Source organism: Anolis sagrei, chromosome 3, assembly GCF_037176765.1.
Source record: "Anolis sagrei isolate rAnoSag1 chromosome 3, rAnoSag1.mat, whole genome shotgun sequence".
In the NCBI taxonomy this organism is placed as follows: domain Eukaryota; kingdom Metazoa; phylum Chordata; class Lepidosauria; order Squamata; family Dactyloidae; genus Anolis; species Anolis sagrei.
The window spans coordinates 34,695,605-34,718,507 of NC_090023.1; the positions used below are offsets into that span (position 1 = coordinate 34,695,605).

The following is a 22,903-nucleotide window of genomic DNA, read 5'->3' on the forward strand; positions in this document are numbered from 1 at the left end:
AGCTTTTTTCCTGTTATTAGCTGGCTGAATTATTCAGTTCACATATTGTTCCTAAGATATTTATAGACAATTTTGACCCCACGGCTTGCTCCTCATAGTCTATCTAAATTTAGCTGATTTAGTCATTTTTTAAAATAAATGATGCTTCATTGTGTGTAGGCCTTTAGTTGACACTAATATCAGTACATTCCCCATGTTTTCACAACATCCTTAGGTTTTTGATACAGTACTTGAAGAAGTCCTTTAACTTTGTAACTTGCATTTTAAAATCTAATTAATGTGCACATATAAAATTATGTGGAATTTTGTGGTTGGGCACAAAACATTGTGTTAAATTACATTCATAGTGCCTAACAAAAGCAAAGTCAGTTTAATCCATATGTAAAGTAACATCAATTGATTGATTGTATTTATATCTCCATATATTGTCGAAGGCTTTCATGGCTGGAATCACTAGGTTCTTGTAGGTTTTTTCAGGCTGTAGGGCCATGTTCTAGAGGCATTTTTCCTGTCGTTTCGCCTGCATCTATGGCAAGCATCCTCAGAGGTAGTGAGGTCTGTTGGAAATAGGAAAATGGGTTTATATATCTGTGGAATGACTGGGGTGGGGCAAAGAGCTCTCTGCTGAAGCTAGGTGTGAATGTTTCAGCTGACCACCTTCATTAGCATTTGAAGGCCTGGCTGAGCCTGGGGAAATGTTCTGTTGAGAGGTGTTAAGATGTGCCTGGTTGTTTCCTCTCTGCTGTTTTGCTGTAGTAATTTTAGAGTTTTTTAATACTGGTGGCCAGATTTTGTTCATTTTCATGGTCTCTTCCTTTCTGTTGAAATTGTCCACATGCTTGTGGATTTCAATGGCTTCTCTGTGTAGTCTGACATGGTGGTTGTTGGTGTGGTCCAGCATTTCTGTGTTCTCAAATAATATGCTGTGTCCAGGCTGGTTCATCAGGTGCTCTGCTATGGCTGACTTCTCTGGTTGAAGTAGTCTGCAGTGCCTTTCATGTTCCTTGATTCATGTTTGGACGCTGCGTTTGGTGGTCCCTATGTAGACTTGTCCACAGCTGCATGGTATACGGTAGACTCCTGCAGATGTGAGAGGATCCCTCTTGTCCTTTGCTGAACGTAGCATTTGTTGGATTTTCTTGGTGGGTTTGTAGATTGTTTGTATGTTAGATTGTTTGTATGTCCTCATCAGCTTCCCTATGCAGTCAGTGGTTCCCTTGATGTATGGCAGGAACACTTTTCCTCTGGGTGGATCTTCATCTTGAACAAGCCACAAGAGTCAAGATGAAGATCCACCCAGAGGAAAAGTGTTCCTGCCATACATCAAGGGAACCACTGACCGCATAGGGAAGCTGATGAAGCATACTTCAGCCAAAAAGATTCCCAGAATCGCATATAAATTGTTAATTTGACAGTTATTATACAATACTAAACACATTTTGAAGGAGCTGGTGTACATTTGAGAGTACTGACTACAGATATTTTTGAAGTGGTAGTTGTGGCTTCTACCTGACCTCAGAGTGCATTGTGATGTTTATCAAAAGATATATTACAGGCATTGTAACTTCTATGATGCTGGGAAATTACAAGAGCAGTACTTTCCCAGTCACTGAGCACATTGAAATGGGCAACTGGAGAGATCCCTCAGGGCAGTTCCACACAGCCAGTTAATCTGGAAGCAATCAGATTTCTTAAATGTGATTGCACCCAGGTTAAAGTCCACACATGCACCAGAAAGTGTGTGCTTTCCTGGGGGGGGGGGGGGGGGGGGGAGGGGGAAGGTATTCAGTTCCCTTCTGGGCTTTCCAACAGGGCAGTGGAACACAAAACACCCTCCCCCCCAAAAAAGCCTTAAAAGATAACTTAACCAGCCGCCATTGCCCCTTCTCCAAAGTTCTCCTGGCATGTAGAAATGATGTGCCAGGAGAAGGGAGGCTGAGTAAGTTATTTTATTTTTAAAGGCTTTTAAAGGGGTTTTTGGGAAGGGATGGGGACTGCGGGTTTCTTGGGCTCCAGGAGCTCAAGAAAGCTGAGACTGCTGTATAGATGGGCACCAGAAATCATACGTCACAATCCCTGGTCCCCATCTCTAGTTCTCAGTCCACTACACCATGCTCTTCTTTTCTCTCCCCTGCCCTTTTTTCTGGCCTATGGTTTTAACCAGAAAACCTAAACAATATTTGAACCTTGGTCATGTGGCTGTGAATGTGCTACTGGTTTTTTTTTGGGGGGGGGGGGAAGGGTATCTTGTGCATGCAAATAAAAATATTTTCTGTTAAAGTATTAGGTGCACTAATACTGATATGTGAGTATCCAGACATAAAAAGCTACTCCCTGGCATGAATGCTCATCTCCCAGCACCTAGTTCAACCCACAAGTAACCCCCCCCCCCTATAATACAGCAGGAGGGATGGTAATATGCCTAAAAGTCTGGATTTTGTATAAAACCTCAGGGTAAAAGCTAATGTATTTTGAAACATTTGAACAAGCCCTTACAATGCCATCTCTTCAGTTTGCTGCAGCATGTATACCTTTTTCATACTTTAAACAAGTGAAGGCATGTGTGTAGACTATGTCGGCTCAGACAACAATTGCATAAACATCTATGACAGCCACCTCTCACAATCAGGAAAGCCACACAGGAGCAAGAGTTATGGGTGAAAAGACCTAAGAGAATTATAGAAAATCTGTAGATGTTAATTGGAGTCCTTAATGTGCACATAGCATAGTGTTTTACATGTTGGAATAGGCGTTGGAATAGGACTCTGGAGACCAGGGTTCAAGTTAACACTTGGCCATGGAAATCCATTGGTGACCTTGAACAAGTGGTATTCTCTTGGCCTCAGAGCAATGGTTCTCAACCTGTGGGTCCCCAGATGTTTTGGCCTTCATTCCCAGAAATCCTAACAGCTGGTAAACTGGTTGGGATTACTGGGAGCTGTAGGCCAAAATTCTTCTTACTTTTGAGAAAGGTTGAAAATAAAAATTCTTCATATGGGGGCCCACAATTTGAGAACCACTGGCCTCAGAGGAAGACTATGTCAAGTCTTCTCTGAACTAATCTTGCTAAGGAAACCCTGTGATACGGTCTTAGGACTGTCATAGTCAGAAATTATTTGATAGCACGCAAAACAACAACAAAAAAACACAATGGGAGCTCTGAATAAAAGGATGATTTCTGAACGTCTCAAGGAGGAGAAGGCATGGTGCTTCCTCTTGTTCAAAGTTCTAAATATAATTCTTTATCTTTTTAAATCTTTATCTAGCTAAAGGCTCCTCAAAGGCAATTTTCCTGCACCTAAACTCACTATTATTTTTCATGACATTTTGCAGAAAGTAATCAGATATTTGAAGTTATCATACCCATGTCCTGATTTTAAACCTGGTTTCTTTTGTTAAAGGAAAACAAAATTAGTTGAAAGAAAACAAACTAAAAACAGCACATTCAGCAGGCAGCTAATCCTTTTGTCAAGGAAACCACTTTATCTGTTCTTTTCCATTACAAAATCCAATAAACTGCTATTATATTCCTTTTAAATGATACCATTACTGGGATTCTGTAACAGACTAATCTCTTGATAATTATAATAAATGCCTATAATTAAAGCAGGAACCATTTAAAATAGGAGGGAAGACTGTTTCCCATCAAACACATTGTTGTTCTCTGACCTTTGGAGCATTAAACTACATCATACAACACTACCTATAACTATAACATTGCTTTGCTAACTTATCTTGCTCAAATAAAAATAAGTGGTTGAAATCAATGAAGATATGGATTGGCATATGAAGAATTTTTATTTTCAACCTTTCTCAAAAGTAAGAAGAATTAAATTAATAATGACGCTTGAGTCTCACTTGTCGCAAAACCTATGGAACTTAGAATTTTTGTAATTTAGTTAACATATATTATCTTCCTTTAAAAAGGATGACATTAGAGAAATTGTCTAAATGAGGTGCACATACTGCTGTTGAGCTTTATAAAAGTATTGTTTTCCTTCACACAAAAACCGGTATTGTTTTCAGATGAACAAACAATCATTTCCAGAGATCATTTAAGTAACTGAAGGCTGATAAAATTACGGGAAATGACTGTATGTGATCAGAATGGCTTTCATCTGCATTTTGTTAGACCAAGCATTGATTTCACTTTTCAGCTGTGAACAGCAAGAGGCCAGCTGTGGCCAAAGGAGAGAGCAAGCAGTCGAACAGGGTCACAATTGAGACAGAGATGTCAGAAAATGCAACATTGTAATGATTAGGGTTTAACCAAAAAGGAAAATCTTCATGTTACAACCATTTGAACATATATCCAGTGGCTCCACGGTTAAAAATAGTGGATTTAAATTGTGGCAAATTAAACCTTTAAACTATAGTTTATAAAGAAAGCCTAATTCTAAGACAAAAACAAAGTCTTTCAAATATAACTTCAAGGAAGGAACAATTCTGTTTTACTTAGTATTTGTATTTAGCTACTATTCCCACATTTTAAAGAGAGATTAATAGTAGTATTCCCAATGTAAAACTTTTCACAGTGAAATCAATCTTTTTAAAGACTCCTCACAGCTGCTCTAAAATATTTTAACCCAGATAGGTTTCTTAATTGTTAGCATTTGTTTAGCATCACTTAACAAATAGTTATTACTCTGAAGAGCAAACACAAGATCATTATCAACAATATGGAAAAGCATTACTGCTAAAATATTTTAAAATCTTCACCAGATCATGTGAATGAATCCAGTACTATATATAGCATCTTAGTATATAAAACATTTGTTTTCTATTCTTTTTTTGTTTCCAACAGCATTGTTTATTTATTATTATATATAAAAGTGAATATTTTACCATTATTTTTATTTCAAACAATTTAGCCTCTTTTCCCATGGTTTCTGGCTATATAAAAATAAGTAAAGGTAAAGGTTTGCCCTTGACATTAAGTCTAGTTGTGTCCAGTTCTGTGCGGTGGTGTTCATCTCCATTTCTAAGCTGAAGAGTCGGCATTGTCCGTAGATGTCTCCAAGGTCAAGTGGCTGGCATGACTGCATGGAGTGCTGTTACCTTCCCACCGAAGCAGTACCTATTGAACTACTCACATTTGCAAACTGGGCCTAACAGCAGAAGCTCATCCTACTTTCCGGATTTGAACTGCTAATCTTTCAGTCAGCAAGTTCAGCAGCTCAGCAGTTTAACCCGCTATGCTGCTGGGGATTTAAAAGCAAAATTGCCTACTGGCTATGAGGGTAACACATTGTATATTTAAATAGGAAGGAGGAATAATTTGGATTTGTGGTCCTTAGTTGGTTTGCGTGAGAAGTCATATTTCAAGTTCATGAGTTATGGGAGTTTTGTTTGGGTGTTGGTTGTAGAGTATCACATTTTTGTAATGTGTATATGTACATAATGATATATTTAAATACTTAAAAGCTGACAAATTATCAAAAGAACACGTCTAACATAAGAAGCCTAACAGAAAAAAATGTCAACATACTTATTTCTTCCCAAATATTCATTTGGCTTTGAAGAACATACTAAATTTTGTTGTGAAACATTTTTAGAAGCTCATTCAAGAGTCTTGGGTGGTTTTTTTTTTTAAGTCCATAGTTCTTTCCTGATCACTGTGGATAATGATAATATGTGGCTATAGGTAGTTGAGCCACTGAAAAATTAAAAGTATATTTAAAAAGAGAAAATAAAATAAGGTTAAACATAAATACAAAAAATCATGGCTATCATATGCTTTCCCTGATTCTTCTCTATTCTGTAGAAAGGAGTCGCAAACTATGTTCCAAAACATTTAACACATTTATAGCACACCAGTGGAATCGCAAGGGTGGAGAGTGATCTCTTTTATAATCCCCAACAACAGTACAAGGATCTTTTTTCCAGGTGTGTAGCAAGCCTGGGCAGGAACTCCATCAATGTGTTTGTTGGGCCCTACTTGTGTATTATATTGTTTAAATTCTCTTTAAGATATTTTACTTTTGGTTTTGGATTTTTAAAAAAGATCTATGGTTAATTTTTGTAAAGAATTTTATTTCCGTCACTTTTACCCCGCCCTTCTCACCCCCAGGGGGGGACTCAGGGCGGCTTACAGAGGAAGGCACAATTCGATGCCTTTATCACACATACATACATATATAAACAAATCAAACAATTACAAATTAAGAGTTTAAAAATATCAATACACATTAATACAATAACACAGTAGTTGGTTAATCCTGAGTTCAGCGTTCGAAGTTTCATAAGTCCATTCCATCTCGACAAGATTCAGCTCGACATTAGGTTTTTCTTTAGCTGCCCGGGTGTCCAAATGCCTGGTCCCATATCCAGGTTTTCAATTTTTTCCTAAATGAAAGAAGGGACGTTGCCGATCTAATTTCCCCGGGGAGGGAGTTCCATAGGTGGGGGGCCACCACCGAGAAGGCCCTGCTCCTCGTCCCGGCCAACCTCACTTGTGATAAAGGCGGGGTCGAGAGCAGGGCCTCCCCAGAAGATCTTAGGTTCCGAGGTGGGACGTAGAGGGAGATCCGTTCGGACAGATACACTGGGCCGGAACCGTATAGGGTTTTATAGGTCAAAACCAGCACTTTGAATTGTGCTCGGAATTGGATCGGCAGCCAGTGGAGCTGACACAACAGGGGGGTGGTGTGCTCCCTGTATGTCGCTCCGGTGAGCAATCTGGCTGCCTCCCGTTGGACCAGTTGGAGTTTCCGAGCAGTCTTCAAAGGCAGCCCCACGTAGAGTGCGTTGCAGTAATCCAGTCGGGATGTAACCAGAGCGTGGACCACCGTGGCCATGTCCGACTTCCCAAGGTACGGGCGCAGCTGGCGCACAAGTTTTAGTTGTGCAAAAGCTCTCCCGGCCACCGCCGAGACCTGGGGTTCCAGGCTCAGCGATGAGTCCAGGATCACTCCCAAGCTGCGAACCTGCGTCTTCAGGGGGAATGTAACCCCGTCTAACACAGGCTGTAACCCTATACCCTGTTCGGCCTTACGACTGACCAGTAGGACCTCTGTCTTGTCTGGATTCAATTTCAATTTGTTAGCTCTCATCCAGTCCGATACAGCGGCCAAACACCGGTTCAAGGTCTGGACAGCCTCCTTGGTGACAGGTGAGAAGGAGTGACAGATTTGGACATCATCTGCATAGAGATAACATCTCATTCCGAAACTCCGAATGATCTCCCCCAGCGGCTTCATGTAGATGTTAAATAACATCGGGGACAAGATTGAACCCTGTGGGACTCCACACAACAACGGTTGTGGGGCCGAACAGGTGTCACCCAATAACACCTTCTGAGTCCGTCCCTCAAGGAAGGATCGGAGCCACCGCAAGGCAGTGCCTCCGAGCCCCATCTCCATGAGGCGTCCCAGAAGGATACCGTGATCGACGGTATCGAAGGCCGCTGAGAGGTCCAGCAGAACTAACAGGGACACACTCCCCCTGTCCAGCTCCCTGCGAAGATCATCTACCAAGGCGACCAAGGCTGTCTCAGTTCCATGTCCCGGCCTAAAGCCAGACTGTGCCGGGTCTAGATAATCAGTGTCTACCAGAAACCCCTGGAGTTGTGTTGCCACCACACGTTCCATGACTTTGCCCAAATAGGGGAGATTGGAAACTGGCCGATAGTTGTCGAATTGAGTGGGATCCAGTGATGGTTTCTTCAACAGCGGTTTTATCACAGCCTGTTTTAGACTCGCTGGAAATTTTCCTTCCTGTAAGGAGGCATTAACCATCACCTTCACCCACTCCGCCAAACCCCCTCTGGCTTCCTTGACCAGCCAGGATGGGCAGGGGTCTAGGATGCATGTGGTGGGTCGCACCTCTCCAAGGATCCTGTCCACATCCTCAAGCTGAACCAATTGAAACGAATCCAACAAAACTGGACAAGCAGATGTTCTCGTTACATCCCCAGAGACTGCCGTTAACATGACGTCAAAGCCTGACCGAATCCGCTCAATTTTATCCGTGAAGAATCGAGCAAATGCTTCACAGCGGGCCACCGAGTTATCCGAGGCCTCGCATTTTGGCGGGTTTAACAGGCCCCTGACAACTCGGAAAAGCTCGGCCGGACGATTCTTCGCGGATGCAATATTGGCTGTGATGGATGTTTTTTGAGCTGCCGTTATTGCCACACCGTAGGACCTTAAAAAGGCATTCAGGTGTGTTTGGGCCGGATTGGTGGGATTCTGGCGCCACACGCACTCTAGCCTCCTCTTCTTTCGCTTCATCGCTGCCAGCTCCTCAGTAAACCAAGGGGCTGGTTTAGCTCGATTACTCGAGAGGGGACGTTCCGGAGCGATTGTGTCAATTGCCCTGGTCAACTCCCTGTCCCAGCGAGAGACCAGAGCATCGACAGAGTCGCCAGCCAAGGAGGTGGAGAAATCCCCAAGAGCCGTCAGAAAACCATTTGGATCCATAAGTCTCCTGGGGCGGACCATTCTAATGGGTCCACCACCCCTGCGGAGGTTCGAAGGCACAGTTAGTCTAAATCTGATCAGGTGGTGATCGGACCATGGCAATGGAGCGATGGTCAGCTCCTCCACCCCGTCACCTTCATCCCATCCTTGCGTAAAAACCAAATCCAGAGTGTGTCCGGCACTGTGGGTGGGACCAGATATTAGTTGGGACAGGCCCATGGTTGCCATGGCGGCCATGAAGTCCTGAGCCACACCCGAGAGAGAGGCCTCGGCATGGACATTGAAATCTCCCAGGACCAAGAGCCGTTGGGAGCTCAACGCCATGTCCGAGACCACTCCCGCTAGCTCAGGTAGGGAGATTGTAGTGCAGCGGGGTGGTCGGTACACTAACAGAATCCCTATCCTGTCCCGGTCACCTATCCTAAAGCCGGCACATTCAAACGATGATGTTTGTGGGATGGGACGCCTGATCAGAGGGATAAACTCCTTATAGACCACTGCGACTCCTCCTCCCCGCCCTCCAGGCCTTGGTTGGTGCTGAACAGAGTAGCCTGGTGGACAAAGTTGGGAGAGGTTAACCCCTCCCCCTTCGTCCAACCAGGTCTCTGTTATACAAGCCAGGTCAGCATGTTCTTCTTGAATTAGATCTTTAATAATAGCAGTTTTTCCATTTACCGACCTGGCATTGAACAGCACCACCTTTAACCTGGAGGGGCCACCTTCCTGGCGTCTCAGTTGTATCTTGTCAGGAGGATGTTTTGAAGCTGCCAATCTGTTTTTGCTAATTTCGGGCCGAATTGTAGATTCAATTTTTGGAATTGCCAATGTTCTGTTATAAATTTTTGGCCGAATTTGATTTTTCCTTAAATTGTTAGCATCTTTGGGGGTAGCCAATCTGTTATTATGAATTTTGGGCCGGAATGAATAATTTGCTCTCCCTTTCCCGTATCTCCCTCTACCTGTCACCACCTCTATGGCGGCGCCCCCATCCATGGCTCCTCCCCCACCCCAGGGGGCATGTCCTCCATTTCCATCTCTTGTTGTTCCATATATTTGTGCTTGATGATAAGTGTAGTCACATGTAATTAGGTCTTGATCTTCCCACCCCTTGGGATTACCTGTTCCTTCCAGTGTATTAAAAACGGTAAAGTGCATTAGTATCAATAGCAGCAGGATAGGTGTTAATGGTAACATAGGGGTAGGGTAATTGATAAACCACAATGTATGCGATTACTTCCAAGGTACCTGTGGCTAGATCCACAGTGACTGTGCCGTTGTTTAAAGTGCAACACAGGCTCTGAGCCGTTGTTTAAAGTGCAACACAGTTAATCACAATTAGTTACAATTAATCACTCAGCACTTGATCATGGATTTGGATATGGGACCGGTTTTCTACTGGCAAGAGTTCTGGCAGCTTAGAGATCTAAAGTGCTCAATGTAAAGTGATTTAGTGCTATTGTAGTTCTAAAGTGCAATGTTAGTGCCTTCTGGACTAAGTCCGCAATCGACCTTCAATCAGGACAGTCAGTTCAAACAATAGGAGCCCAGTATTTTGGGTCCGTGGAAAGCAAGCCGGCACCCAATTGGCTGGGTCCCCAGTTCTTCTTGGCTGACCTTAGAAGGAGATGACCCAGTTCACGGTATGATGGTAGCCCGGAAGTTGAAGACAACAATTAATTAACACTAGTTTTCAGCACTGATTCCAGACTGCGTTGAATGATGTTACTTGCACAGTTTGGGTTGAACCATAGGGGGCAGTCTATGCTGATTAGCTGGCTAATTCTCTGGAAAGGACAGTAAACGCTGAGTCATGGACCCCCAACAGCCCACACTAATTTAGAGACTAGTTAACCCTAAAATACACCAAGTACTAAAATAAAAATAAAATAAAATAAAGCAGAATAAGTTAAAACAAACCAAAAAGAGAAATAAAAATATAGAAATAAAATAATAAATTAAGATGACGATGAGCTACAGCAGCAGCAATCCACACGAGGGGTCCTCCTCTTCCCTTCAGCGGCAGTGATGGTTTCCTTCTCTAGTGGTGGCTCCTCTCTCTCCTCCCCGATTCCGATAGCTCCAGGGTAGTAATAGCAGCAGTGCTGGGGCCTGAAGTAGCAATGGAGGCCCACACCGGCCGCTGAGGCAGAGTCAGTCTGCGAGGTGGCGGTGGCGGTGGCGGGCCCTCTCCTCCGGAAGCACCCCTCGTGGCGGTGGTGGCGGAGTCCGCTCTTTGTCAGGGTCCCCCGGGTCCGGCCGCATCCCAAGCCGCTGCGCGCGATGGCATCAGCGCGGCGGCCCAAGACGGTAGCGGCCGTGGCGGCAGTAGCGAAGGTAAGGCTGCTGTGACCCGCTTTTCCCAATGGCCTGGGCCTGGCCTACCTCCCTCGAACGTCGTCCGGAGCGGCACAGCGGAGTGGGGCAGCTGCGGCGTTGGGGCAGCGATGGAGGCCCACTTTGCCCTGCCCTCCGCCAGTCAGCTTAGGGCCGTCTGTATTCCAGCCGTTACCCGGCTTAACGCGGGGACTGGGCGGCGATCCGTGGTGGTTGTATGGCTATATCACGGCTCCCTCCTCCGTCGGCCTGCGAGGGTTGCGAGGCGGAGCCTGGCGGCGGCAATGGTGGAGGCCGACTCGGCCCGGCAGCGAGGTAGGCCCTTTGTAGCTGTTTTTATAGCGATTGTTATCCAAGAAAGGCCTCCTTCAGCTGCTTTTAGTTGGTCTGGTCATTTAGGAGTTCGTCTAGACCGTTTAGGAGTTCCCCGGGGGGAGGATTCCGAAAGATGTAAAATTCCTTCCCCGAGCTGCTGTAGGTTAGTATTACAGCTCCGCCATCTTGGGAAAAGAAAAAAGAACTTTCATTAGTAATGTTTTTAAAATCCAACATTCACAAAATAATTGTAGGTTTACAAACACATTACATTTGAGCTCTATGTAAGTGATGGTTTTCTTTATAACATCTAGGGTGGCAATTAGAAACTACCAGAGCTGTTTTGCACTTTTTTGTGTAAACTAAAATATAGAGAATATTTTCTTATAAGGCATTTAATCAAAAGGCAGTGATGGATTTTCCACTGTGTGCAGTAGCATAATCAGTTTCATAGCTCTCTGTGCAAAGAACGGATTTCTCTGCATTTCTATCAATAACAGCAGGAAATGGATAGAAAATCAAAAGGTCATAGTTAGAATTTTGTAGTTCAGGCTCTAATAGTTTGATCTTGAATAGAGACTCTTATATCCATATAAATAATGAGCATAAAATGGTGTACACTTTCTCACCAATACTGCCCTTGGAGCACCTTTAACTGGGTTTAAGGCACTAGACATCAGGGCTAAATTGCTAGCTTGAAAATGGATATATGAAATGTTAAATGATACGTTCAATAGTGGGGTCAAAAGTGAATGTATTATTTAATCTTATTTATATTCAGAAAGAGTAAATTATTTTCTGTCACTAGGTATGGGAGAGTAGGATGCATCGGTAGCACTGCTTCAGCTGTTCTCAGTTCCCTGGCCTCAAAAGGAAAGGAGAACCAGCTGCTAGCCTCAATTAAAGCTTCTACAAGAGGATTTAGCAAGGAGGCAAATAAAAGGACACCAGCAAACCCAGAAGGAGGGGGTTGTGGCAGAAGCTTCACAAGAGATGGACTAAAGGTATCTCCTTTGGACCCAAGTGCTAAGGTTTGAGGAAAGTACTAAGTGGAGTGAGGTTTTTCTGGGCTTTCTGACTGGGATGTTTCTTGGAGAAGGTTAAGACTTGAGGAGGGGGGCTGAGGTTAAAACCTGCTCTCAGTTGGAAGGCCCTACCAAAGAACCAGTCTCACAGAAGCTTGCTAGGCCTGTATGCTAAAGATAATTCTGGAGAACTGAGTTATGGTCCATTTACTTGGCTGAGGACTTGCTGGGCTTAAATAAAGTCTTACTTGAGGGATTCTGATTGTGTTGGGCAGGTAATTTAATATACCCTTTTGCATGGAGAGTATAGCTCCCTTGACACTTGGCCAATAAAATTTTATTTGTATGGGTAAACATGTGCATGATCCCACAAAAAGTACCAAACAGAATGTGACATTTATCATTCAGCTTGCCCTTACATTGTTGATTTCTTAAAAGTCAATAAGTACAAGGGTTGTGATGCTGAACTAAGGAGAGACTGGGGGAAAGTTAGCTTTCTTCTTTTAAAAGTGGGGACTGGACTGCTTGTGATTCTTTGCAAGGAGACCCATTTGTTACTTCAAGGGATCCCATAGCTGTTGTCCTGATTTGGTTTCCTTGCTCCCTTTGTCATTTATTTTAAGATCAATTACTCAAAGGTGACCTATATCAAGCAGACATCTAATCACACAGTATTTGGTCCTGAATTGTTTTGACCCTTTATCTGTGGTAGTTTTTAAAAAAATAATTATTAGTTATACCATATGCAAGATTCTTCTGTTTGTTAGATATTATTTTTTAGCCTATCCAGTGTTCCATAACCATTTGTTTGCTTTCATGGTTTCTCTCTTCTTCTTGTTAGTTTTGTATACCCAGTAGACACAGAAATGAGTGAGGAAGATGCACTATCTTCTTTCTTTTTCTGGTGAGAAAGGCTTTCCACAAATATCCAGTTGTAGAAACAACATAAGGGGAAGGCAAGGCACAATGACGCAAGAATACTGTCTTGAGTACTTTTGTGATGGCATCAACCAGTGTATTGATCCCCTTCTTCCACATGTATCTACTTGCATTATTTTCTCCATGAATACATGTATGAACATAAAGGTGAAAGGCTGGACTTCTGAATAGTTCTTAAGAAAAGGGCAGTACCAGTTGCATATTCCTCTTCTGAAATGCTTGAAACCAAAGTGTTTTGGATTTTGACTCGCAGACTCCCCTGTGGACAGTTTTGGATTTCAACATTCTCATATGAAATGCTCAATCTATATATGAATATCAGAGAAGAGGGCAGATGTTATAGGAGAAGAGAGGAAGGTTCAGGTTGAAATAGAGATAATGGGGGCAATGGTTGAAGTCATCAAAATGCATGTCCTTGTCCTGTTGTTGAAGCTCCATCACTGTAATAATAAGATTGTCCGCCTCAAATGGACAGATCTCTGACACTATAATTTCCCTATAAACCCTTTACCAATAGATTCCTTTCCAGTGCTGCTTTTCCATGGTTTGCAAGAAGATTTATTTATGTACATGTCTTCTCTTGTGACAAAATTCAGTATATTTTGAACAGTGGCCGTTTCAGCAATCTTGCTTCTTTAAATGTTCTTAATGTTTATATGCTGAATTTATCAGCTTCATGAAGTTACATTCCCTTTAAGGATGACCTGTTAAAATAATTACTTTAGGATGTCATGTACTTTGAATTCTGTTAACTTAGTAAGTACAATATCTATATCATCACCCTAAAAATAATCAACCACAGGAGGTCTAGTGGGTTATACCACTGACTGTGATAGTTTGTCCTGTGTCAGTAGCCCATATTAACCTTTTCATGAGATTTTTTCCACACTACATTATAATGCCACACTTCCTACTGTGTTATTAGTCTTGATAACATTAATCTGAACAAATGTTTCAAGAATATATTTTATTTCCAAATTTCTTTCTCAGTATGATTCACAATAGTATATATTTTTAGTTTTCTTTCAATTGTCAAACTGTAATTATAATGTTGTTTTATGAGAGATGAATATAGCAAATCCTGCAATATATTCAAGCAGAATGGTAAAAATTCACTAATTTCCTGTTCCAAATCTTGATGGAATTAATTTCTATGCTTTTTTGTTCTTTGTGGCTTAGGAATTTTTTTGTGAGAGTACAGGTTTAATTGGTCATAAGGCATGAAGTTAAACAGCAATAGGGATATTAGGTTTTATCAAAGGTTTGGTGGCTCTAACTTTATTTGGGACAGCATTAGATAAAGAAGATGATTGTAGAGATGTGTTTATTATAAAGTGTTATTTATAATGTGTTTAAACTGTATTTATAATGTTTATTATAAAGTGTTATCTATAATGTGTTTGAATCTGTATTTATATATTACATTTGTTGCCAGGGCCTAGCTGAGAGAGATAGGTTGCCATGGTAACAAAGCCTCAGTGGAGGTGGGCGGAGTTTAAGGAATAAAAGGTTTGAAAGCGTCAGTTAATATTCAGTCAGGAGGAAGAGACCCTGAGGAGAAGAGCAGAGCCAGTTAAGGGCTCTGGGAAATAGCAGAGTCAAGAAAGGACTCTGGGAAAAATAGTTTAGTCCGGTGGATGAGACCCGGGGAAGAGGTTCAGAGTCAGTTAGGGCTCTGGGTTGTGAAGCTGTGAGAATTCAGCAGTTCTTAGGATTTGTGAATATTTCTTCAGCAAAAGAGCTGAAGGTGTTACCTTGTTAGATTGCTTAGGTTAAAAGAATCTAACAGAAGGGGTTTTAAGGATCGCCAGTAAGGAAAGACTGGTGATCAGTGGTTTGTTCCGAGTATAGGGCAAACAGTGTGGACATTCACAATAGGGAACTCTGAAGTAGTATAAGCACTTCACTAAAGAAGGAGTTTGTAGAATTGTAACATTCAGGAGCCTGCATGTATCTCAAACCAGCCATTTTGTAACATCAAGCCTTGTGCCAAGTTCAAAGTCTCAAAACTGCAACAATTACGTTCTGTTAACAATAAAACTTGTTCTCTTTGTATTTCAAACCTGCCTCCTCCATTGCTTTATGCTTGGTGCATTCCACACTACCAACGTCACCTCACAACACAACTAAAGATAAACAGAGACATAAATCAGCGTCTCTAAACATATTGGTGGCAGCTTAATTGATATTTAAAAGAAGGTTCCTCACAGAATATTAGTGGCATTAAAGAAGATTAATACTTCCTTACATAATTTTTGGTGGCATCTAGTGGGATTTAAATATGATATTTAAAAAGAAAATACAAAAATCCCAAAATGGGCTTTGATTCAGGAAATCCCAAGAGTAACAGAAGGTGGTTAACCTATGTGGATTAGGCATGAGACAATCTCCAACTAAAAATAAGGACAGAAATAAATCAACAAGGTTATAACCTGAACTGGTTTGAATTTACACAAATACACCATCAATATCAAAAGGACATGCACATAGGATTTGAGGAGGGAAAAATACGTTTTTGACAAAATATTACAAGTAATAAATAAACAGCTATCCAAAATCTATGCCCTGCTGCTAAAACTATTCATGGAAGATGAGTATATAAAAGAATGTATGCTAAAATGGGCCAAAAATATTGGCCGTATGATTAGTCTAGGCAAGTGGGAATGCCTGTGGAAAGTAAAAATAAAAATATTCAGGAATTACTCACTGCTGGAAAACTTTTACAAAATGTTCTATCAATATTACATGGCACCTGTAAAAGTAGCCAAAATGTAGCAAAAATTGAAAAATACCTGTTGGAAATGTAAACAAGCGGTCCTGCAAGAAGGCAAAAGAAAATTGGATTGAGATCCATAAATCCATAGAAAAAGTATCAAAACTAAAAAATACCCATACATTCAGATGCATTCTTACTAGGTATAACAGATTGACCACCTTTGAAATCATATGACAAACCTTTCATTCGGATGAAAACGGCAGCAAGAATTGTGTATGTGCAGAGGTCTAAACTAGAAGAAACACCAAAAATGGAAGAATAGATAGTAAAAGTAATGGAAATAGCAGGAATGGACATTTTGACAAGATATCTTCAAATAAAAGACCCTTTAATATTCAAGAAAGACCTGGAACCCTTCAAAATTTTCCTGGAAGAAAAGAAAATTCCAATAAGGAGATTTCATATTTAAAATGTTAATCTGTGACATATTTTACACAATAAACTAGATAATATGGAAAAAACACAATTCTTATGTATATAAAAGAAGGATATATAACTATGTATTTGATGATATATTTCAATAGAAATACGACATTAAATTTTATATTAAATATTTCAATAGAAAAACAAGAAAATGAATACTTGGGCTTTGAGATTCATAGTGGGAAATGTGTCACATGTTAATTAAGTGTAACTTCCATAATCCCTCACCATTAGCTCTACTAGCCAGGGCGTGTGCGAGTTGTAGTCCAATAATATCTCTATATGAACTCGTTTTTTCATCCAAGTCTTAGTGTAAGTAAACAGACAGAAGGTTGGTTGACAATAGATTTTTTTTAAATTATATTTTATTTATTCACTTTATGTATTGCTACATAAGAGTCTTGCATTTTGGGGTGTCTACATTATGTGATTTGGAATATTTAGCTGAAAGTAGGTCATTTAAATTCAGCATAGATCCAAAATACTTGCACCTTAAATATTATAGCTATTTGAAGCATTTCAGAGGTATCTGATAAAATAATTTGCAGATTAATTTATCTTTTTTTCTAATATAAGGATATCTTGCAAGATAAGATAAAAATATTCCACCTGTGATGTTTTAGACACCTTGGAAAATTGTAAGCACATTTGAAAATGATACCCAAAATGTCAATTTAAACTGATTTTTGGATGTTTGCAATTGCAATTGTGTCAATCTGCAAGGTAGAAATTTCTGGGTTTTTGTAGTAGTGCACAAAAACAAAACTCTATTGTATAAATCATTAAAGAGTGAATGTCACTGGTATTCTTTCTGTTTTTCTACCACATATATATTAAATAAAATGAAAATTGTCAGGAGAATCTGCAGTGATTAGCATCTCGAGGAAGCTGCAGACTGACATTATGCAGGTATAACTACATGCAGAAATGTTTTATCATTCATGATTAAGGTATGATGAAAATTAGTACAAATGGAAGACATTAAATTTTAAGATTTCCATTGTGCATAATTAACCAATTTAGACTATCTCGGCATAGTGTGGGAAAATAGAATGGTAACAATTAAAGGTATGTATGTGTGAGATTTTGCTTGATAAGAATGGATTATTTTCTGAAGGAATATTAAACCCTCATGCTTCAGTGCATAAGACAACGGCTAACTGATGGAGGTTAAGTGCAGCCTATCCCTGGTGTGACATTTATTCCATAAATGTCAACTACAAAGTTTCTTGCACCTTCATTAAAACATCTGGGTCTTGCCTGTTTTCAGTCTGACAAACCAGTTGTCTGGTCAAATATCTCACTTGCTTTGGGGGAAAGGGCCTTTTTAAGATTCTAAGTTCAATATATATCTGAGTACATTATTATCAATAACAGGCCTCACTTTTTGCACTGCATTTCAGAAAAATGTAATGTAGATGTGTAACGTATTTTCTCAAAGAAAAGGTTATGGACAAGTATTTTCTTAAAGAGACTTGCCATTTTCCCACTTGCATGTCAACACCTGCAAACCTTTAGCCAACAACAGGTTTCCTGATCTGATTGCTTGCATGAAACCTTATACATAAATGTAATGAAAAATGAAAGACGAAGGTATGCTTCAAATTACTAACTGGCTTCCTTTAAATCAAAGCTGTTAGGCTTGCCAGATCTTTGTTTCAAATTTGTTTTGTTTTTTTAAATTCTTTGTAATTAGAAAAATACTTTGATATACTTTACATTCTGTAAAAAAAAACCCCACTTACTTTATGGGAATACTGTGAAGTCATTTACTAACACTTTATTTTCAGTAACCAATCATGGTCAATATCTTGTTGGGTAATTACACTGACATAATTACACTTGTGTAGGAAGTGATATAGTGCCAGAAGGGAAAGGCTACAGGAATAGCAGCACCCATCAAAGGAAAAATAAGTTATTGTCAGGAAGGGAAGCCTCCAAGCACCATATTTCTCCAAGCTCTGGTTTCTGTAGGGTGGAATGCAATCTTGAGATACGATGTGATGGCTGGCTCCAGAAGCCGCTTGCTCTATAACACAGGTAATATTGTCCAAGCCACCCCCCCCCCCCCCCCCCAGGATGCCTCACTACTGAAAGGCAAGTGTAGAACATTTAGGCTACTCGCAGTATAGCCTTCCTCTCCTGAAGAAAATGATGAAGACTTTTTCATCCCATCCCATCCTGCTGCCACATTGAACTTTGCTCACATATTTAGTTAGATTCCAGCCAACATTTCCTCCTTGCTGGAAATAATTTTCTATTGGGTACTACTTTTAAAAATACAATTTTAAAAAGTGTGGTTTGTTGCACAGAACAGAATGAGCTCACAGTCTTAGGAAGGGGAGGAAGATGAATACAGTTGCCCCTTCCTATCTATGGATTCCTTGTGCCCATATTCAATCAACCAGTACTTGAAAATATTTTTTAATTCAGAAACCAAACCTTGATTTTGTCATTTTATATAAGGCACACCATTTTACTACGCCATTATATATAATTGGATTTGAGTATTCATGGATTTTGTTATCCACAGAGTATCTTGGAACTTATCCCCAGTGGATACCAAGGACATAGTTTTCTGCATATTCTATTTCATGTACCAGAAATGAAATTCTTGACATCACATGTACTGGGAAAGAATTGACCATTTGATTCTAACTTGCTCTTCTGCTGCATATAGGAACTGGTATCCTCATTTAAGAATGCCTGTACAATCTGTCAAAAAGATGTTGACATATCCTGTGTACAACCGTATCCTACATTTAAAGTTTGCTTATATGTTCTTGGGGAGATATTTCTGCAGACCTAAAGATGCTTTGAAACAACAGAATTGATAGGTTGTCCACCAAGAAATGTGTAAAATAGGCCAGATGTAATACATTTCCCACAACAGATGTCTTTAACTATTTGAATGAAGGCCCATGTTTCATAAACATATCAAGGATATTATAGACTTGGCTCTTGGGAGGTGGAAGATGTTGGTAGTACTGTATATACAAAAAATTGAACATTTGAATATAATGGAAATTCTGAGTTTCATAGAATCCATCCTTCTTTTTAAGAGTTTTTTTAAAGACTTTTTAAGACTTCAATATTTTATGTATTTAAATGTCAGTAAGACTTTGTGGAAGAGCATTGTATGAGAAAGTTCGTCAGAAGATCAGATATATTCCAGTAGTCCTTGTGCAATAATTTACACAAAATCACTCCCCTAGATATTTTGTTGAAATATTTTGGTGCTTAGTAAGCAGTTTGAGGAACAGCACAAATGAATAAATGATTACAGTTTATATTTATCTAGGTAAATATAAACTGTAATAGTTTATATTTAGATATATGACATAGTTTGAAAGTAAAAGCTGTCTAAAGCTTGCTTATTTAGCCATGGTTAATATAAAGTGCGACAACAGTCACAAAGGGTTTTCAGTGTTTAATAAATTGTTTATTGTTGTGTTTAATTTGCAACACCATAGCATCATATATAGTATATATATAGGAAATAAAATTAAATGGCATTACATTAAAAGTCTTTTCAAGAACATTTTCAACAATGTTTTAAATAGCCTTTGTGACTTTTGTCGCACCCTACATATAGGCAGTGCTCTAAAACTGTATTGATATTTAGCATAATATTTTCTTACTTACTGTATTTATATACTGCCCCTCTCAGCCCACAGGCTGTATAACAGGTCCACAATTCCACTAGCTCAATGGTTCTCAACCTGGGGTCCCCAGATGTTTTTGGACTTCAACTCCCAGAAATCCTAACAGCTGGTAAACTGGCTGAGATTTCTGGAAGGTGTAGGCCAAAAACATCTGGGGACCCCAGGTTGAGAACCACTGCCTAGCTGCAGTAGTCTGCCTGCTGTTTTTTTCTTAAACCTTTCTTCCAGGTAGTTTTAAACAACAGAAATTAGCTCTGGGAAGGTGAGTTGTTGCAGTAAGAAATCAAGGGCACAAGACAGGTTAAACACCCTGCCCTCCCACAAACCAGTTATTACGAATGTGAGGACAGATCATTTATCGTTTTCTAAGCAAATTCACTTTGCTTTTATAATACCTAATTCTGCCTGGGAAAAGACAGTACAATCTGTTCAGGGGTGAATACCTCTTGAAGCTTCTTCAAGAAATGTCAGGGCCCTTCAGTACTCATATGGGTATAAGTTTCCTTCTGCTTATTTTAGTTGTATGTTTTGCTTAGTATTTAAAGGTCTTAAGAGGGTTTGTAACTGCCAATATTAAGTTGTGATCTAACCCTGTTTGGTTCCTAATGCATCAGCAAGAATATCATAGCAGAATGGTATAACAGTTTAATTATCTAACAGACCAGAGCTCAAAAAACGTGCTCAGTCACTGAAACTGGCTGACCTTAGTCAAGTCACACTCATTCAGACTTAGAGAAAGGCAGTATAGCACCTCTGATTTTTTTTTTTTAAAAGGCCTGTGATAGGGTAGCCATAAGTTGGAATGATCATGAAAATAACAACAGTATGGCAAATATGAGGACATGTATTTCCTTTCCATATTCTGATTCACTAAATTACTAGGGGAGGAATGTAGAACAAATCATCATTATGATATCCAACCTGTTCATAAAATAATAGTTTCCATTTTTGATCAATGTCATATAGCTAATTTTAAAATTCTTAACGATTCCCATGTTTAGTTGGGGAATTTAATTTGCTGCCAAATGTAAGCATATATTTGTATTTTCATGGAGCATATGGATTAACAGTTTCAGATTCACTATTGGAAACTTTAATATTGTTTCTAAATGCTAAACAGGCAATGTAACATGAAGATGGCCATGGTTGTTAATGGCTTGTTTTAGCTGGAAGCTATAAAATCATCTGAGAACTCTGTTGGTGTTGGAATAATAATTTACCTAGACAATTACCGCATGGTGGAATTTTTTTGCAGCTCTAATTCAGTGTTATTAATAATGAATAAAATCGCAATTTTCTCAGGTTGCTGGGGGGCAATAGGGAATTATTTCAATGAATATTTCAGCACATTATTTTAATCATAGCTGCACAAAATTCAAGTGGGCAATATTTTATACTTTTAAGTTTAGTCTGCTGAGAGGCCATAGACATTAAATTGCAAAATATTTGCTTCTAGGTTGGTTCTATGATTTACAATCCTTTTTAGAAACACTGTAAGAAAAAGCAAGCTGTGTCATTAATACTTGTAATTTGATGCTGCATTTGTTAATGGGCTTGCTCTGATTAATGTTTTTTTTTTTTTTTTTTGGTGGGCAGACTGCTTTGAGAGATGGAGCTGAATCCCTGAATGTTTCTGTTTAAGCTTTCTTCCTTCGTTTCAAAATCTAAAGAAGCACTAGAAATTTTAATAATATATAATTATGTTGCCATTTTACTTCTCTTGGAAACATTGAAATTTAAAAAGTAAAGATTTAATGCTCCTTTTCGCTAGCTAATAAAGATAATATTTGTGCCCAATTCTTTTTCTTGGTATTCAGTCAGTCCAATAGAAACTGATCTTGTTTATGTTTTTTTCCTTAGCCAACTGCATGATTTCTGGCGGTTAGATTATTGGGAAGATGATCTGCGGCGACGAAGGCGATTCGTTCGCAATGCTTTTGGTTCCACTCATTCAGATGCATTGCTCAAAGCTGCTGTGGAATATGGTCAGTACTCATATCTGAAAGCTCTCCCTTTTATTTCCATGATAACACTGTGAATCACCCTACATTCCCTTGCCTTGCATTTTTCATCTTTTTGGCCTGGTATGAAGGACATACACAACTAAAAGAACATGGCAGTGGTTCTCTGCTGACCCTGAGGTGATACCTTGTTTAAGTAGGAATAGAGCTGTAAATTCAACAATATTGTAATCAGGTAATAAAGGGGCTGTACAGTGGAGTGACAATGCACTCAGGATTGAAATAAGCTTGTGTGCTTTCAATGTCTACTATATCCTTTGGGAATTTTTATTTCAGGTCTTCAATTGGGCTACTTTATGACAGATGTAGCAAGAAGTACAGAATTAGAAAAGAACCGTTTTGGAAGCTTTAAAAAAAGTAGAGAGGGACTTTTTTTTTCCAACGGATAGAAAGTACCGTATTTACTAGAATCTAATTATGCTATCTAATCTAATGCACACCTCAATTTTCAAAACCCTGAAACAAAAAAAAAGCATTTGCTATTAAATGTAATGTGCAGTGGCAAAAAGTGCACTCTCAGGCGCTGTTGGTGGGGAAGAGAGCAAGGGCATTCTCGGTGGTGGCCCCTCGTCTCTGGTACTCCCTCCCCAGGGAGATTAGGCTCACACCCTCCCTTTCCACATTCCGCAAGGAATTAAAGACGTGGATGTTTCGACGTGCTTTCGATTGACGACTTCTATGACAACGACCTGTATCGTGACCTTAATCTTGATTTAATCTGAATTCTTATATTACTACTCACTACTTATATTACTACTCATATTTGTAAATTAAGCTAAATTAATCCTGATACTGTTTAATTGCTCTATTTCCTATGCTATTATACGTTTTCATCCACCTTATTGAACCACTTACCCTTTATTTAACCAGTTTCGCATACTGGCCTCCCCCCCCCCCCCTCCAAAATTTGTCTGTTGTTGCTTGATGCTTTCTTACTACTGCTATGCTGTTTTATGCTATTTTTAATTTGAAATTTGCTATTATT

General features: G+C 39.8%; 1 protein-coding gene across 8 annotated transcripts in view; it reads left to right on the forward strand.

The window, feature by feature from the left end:
• NBEA (neurobeachin) overlaps positions 1 to 22,903 on the forward strand; it is a 441,541-nt gene that overhangs the window by 207,144 nt on the left and 211,494 nt on the right. For all 8 annotated transcript variants that reach the window (XM_060770825.2, XM_060770827.2, XM_060770830.2 and 5 more), the window contains one exon: positions 21,758 to 21,882. In XM_060770825.2, coding sequence (XP_060626808.2) covers positions 21,758 to 21,882 — 125 coding nt within the window. The remainder of the gene's footprint in view (positions 1 to 21,757; positions 21,883 to 22,903) is intronic.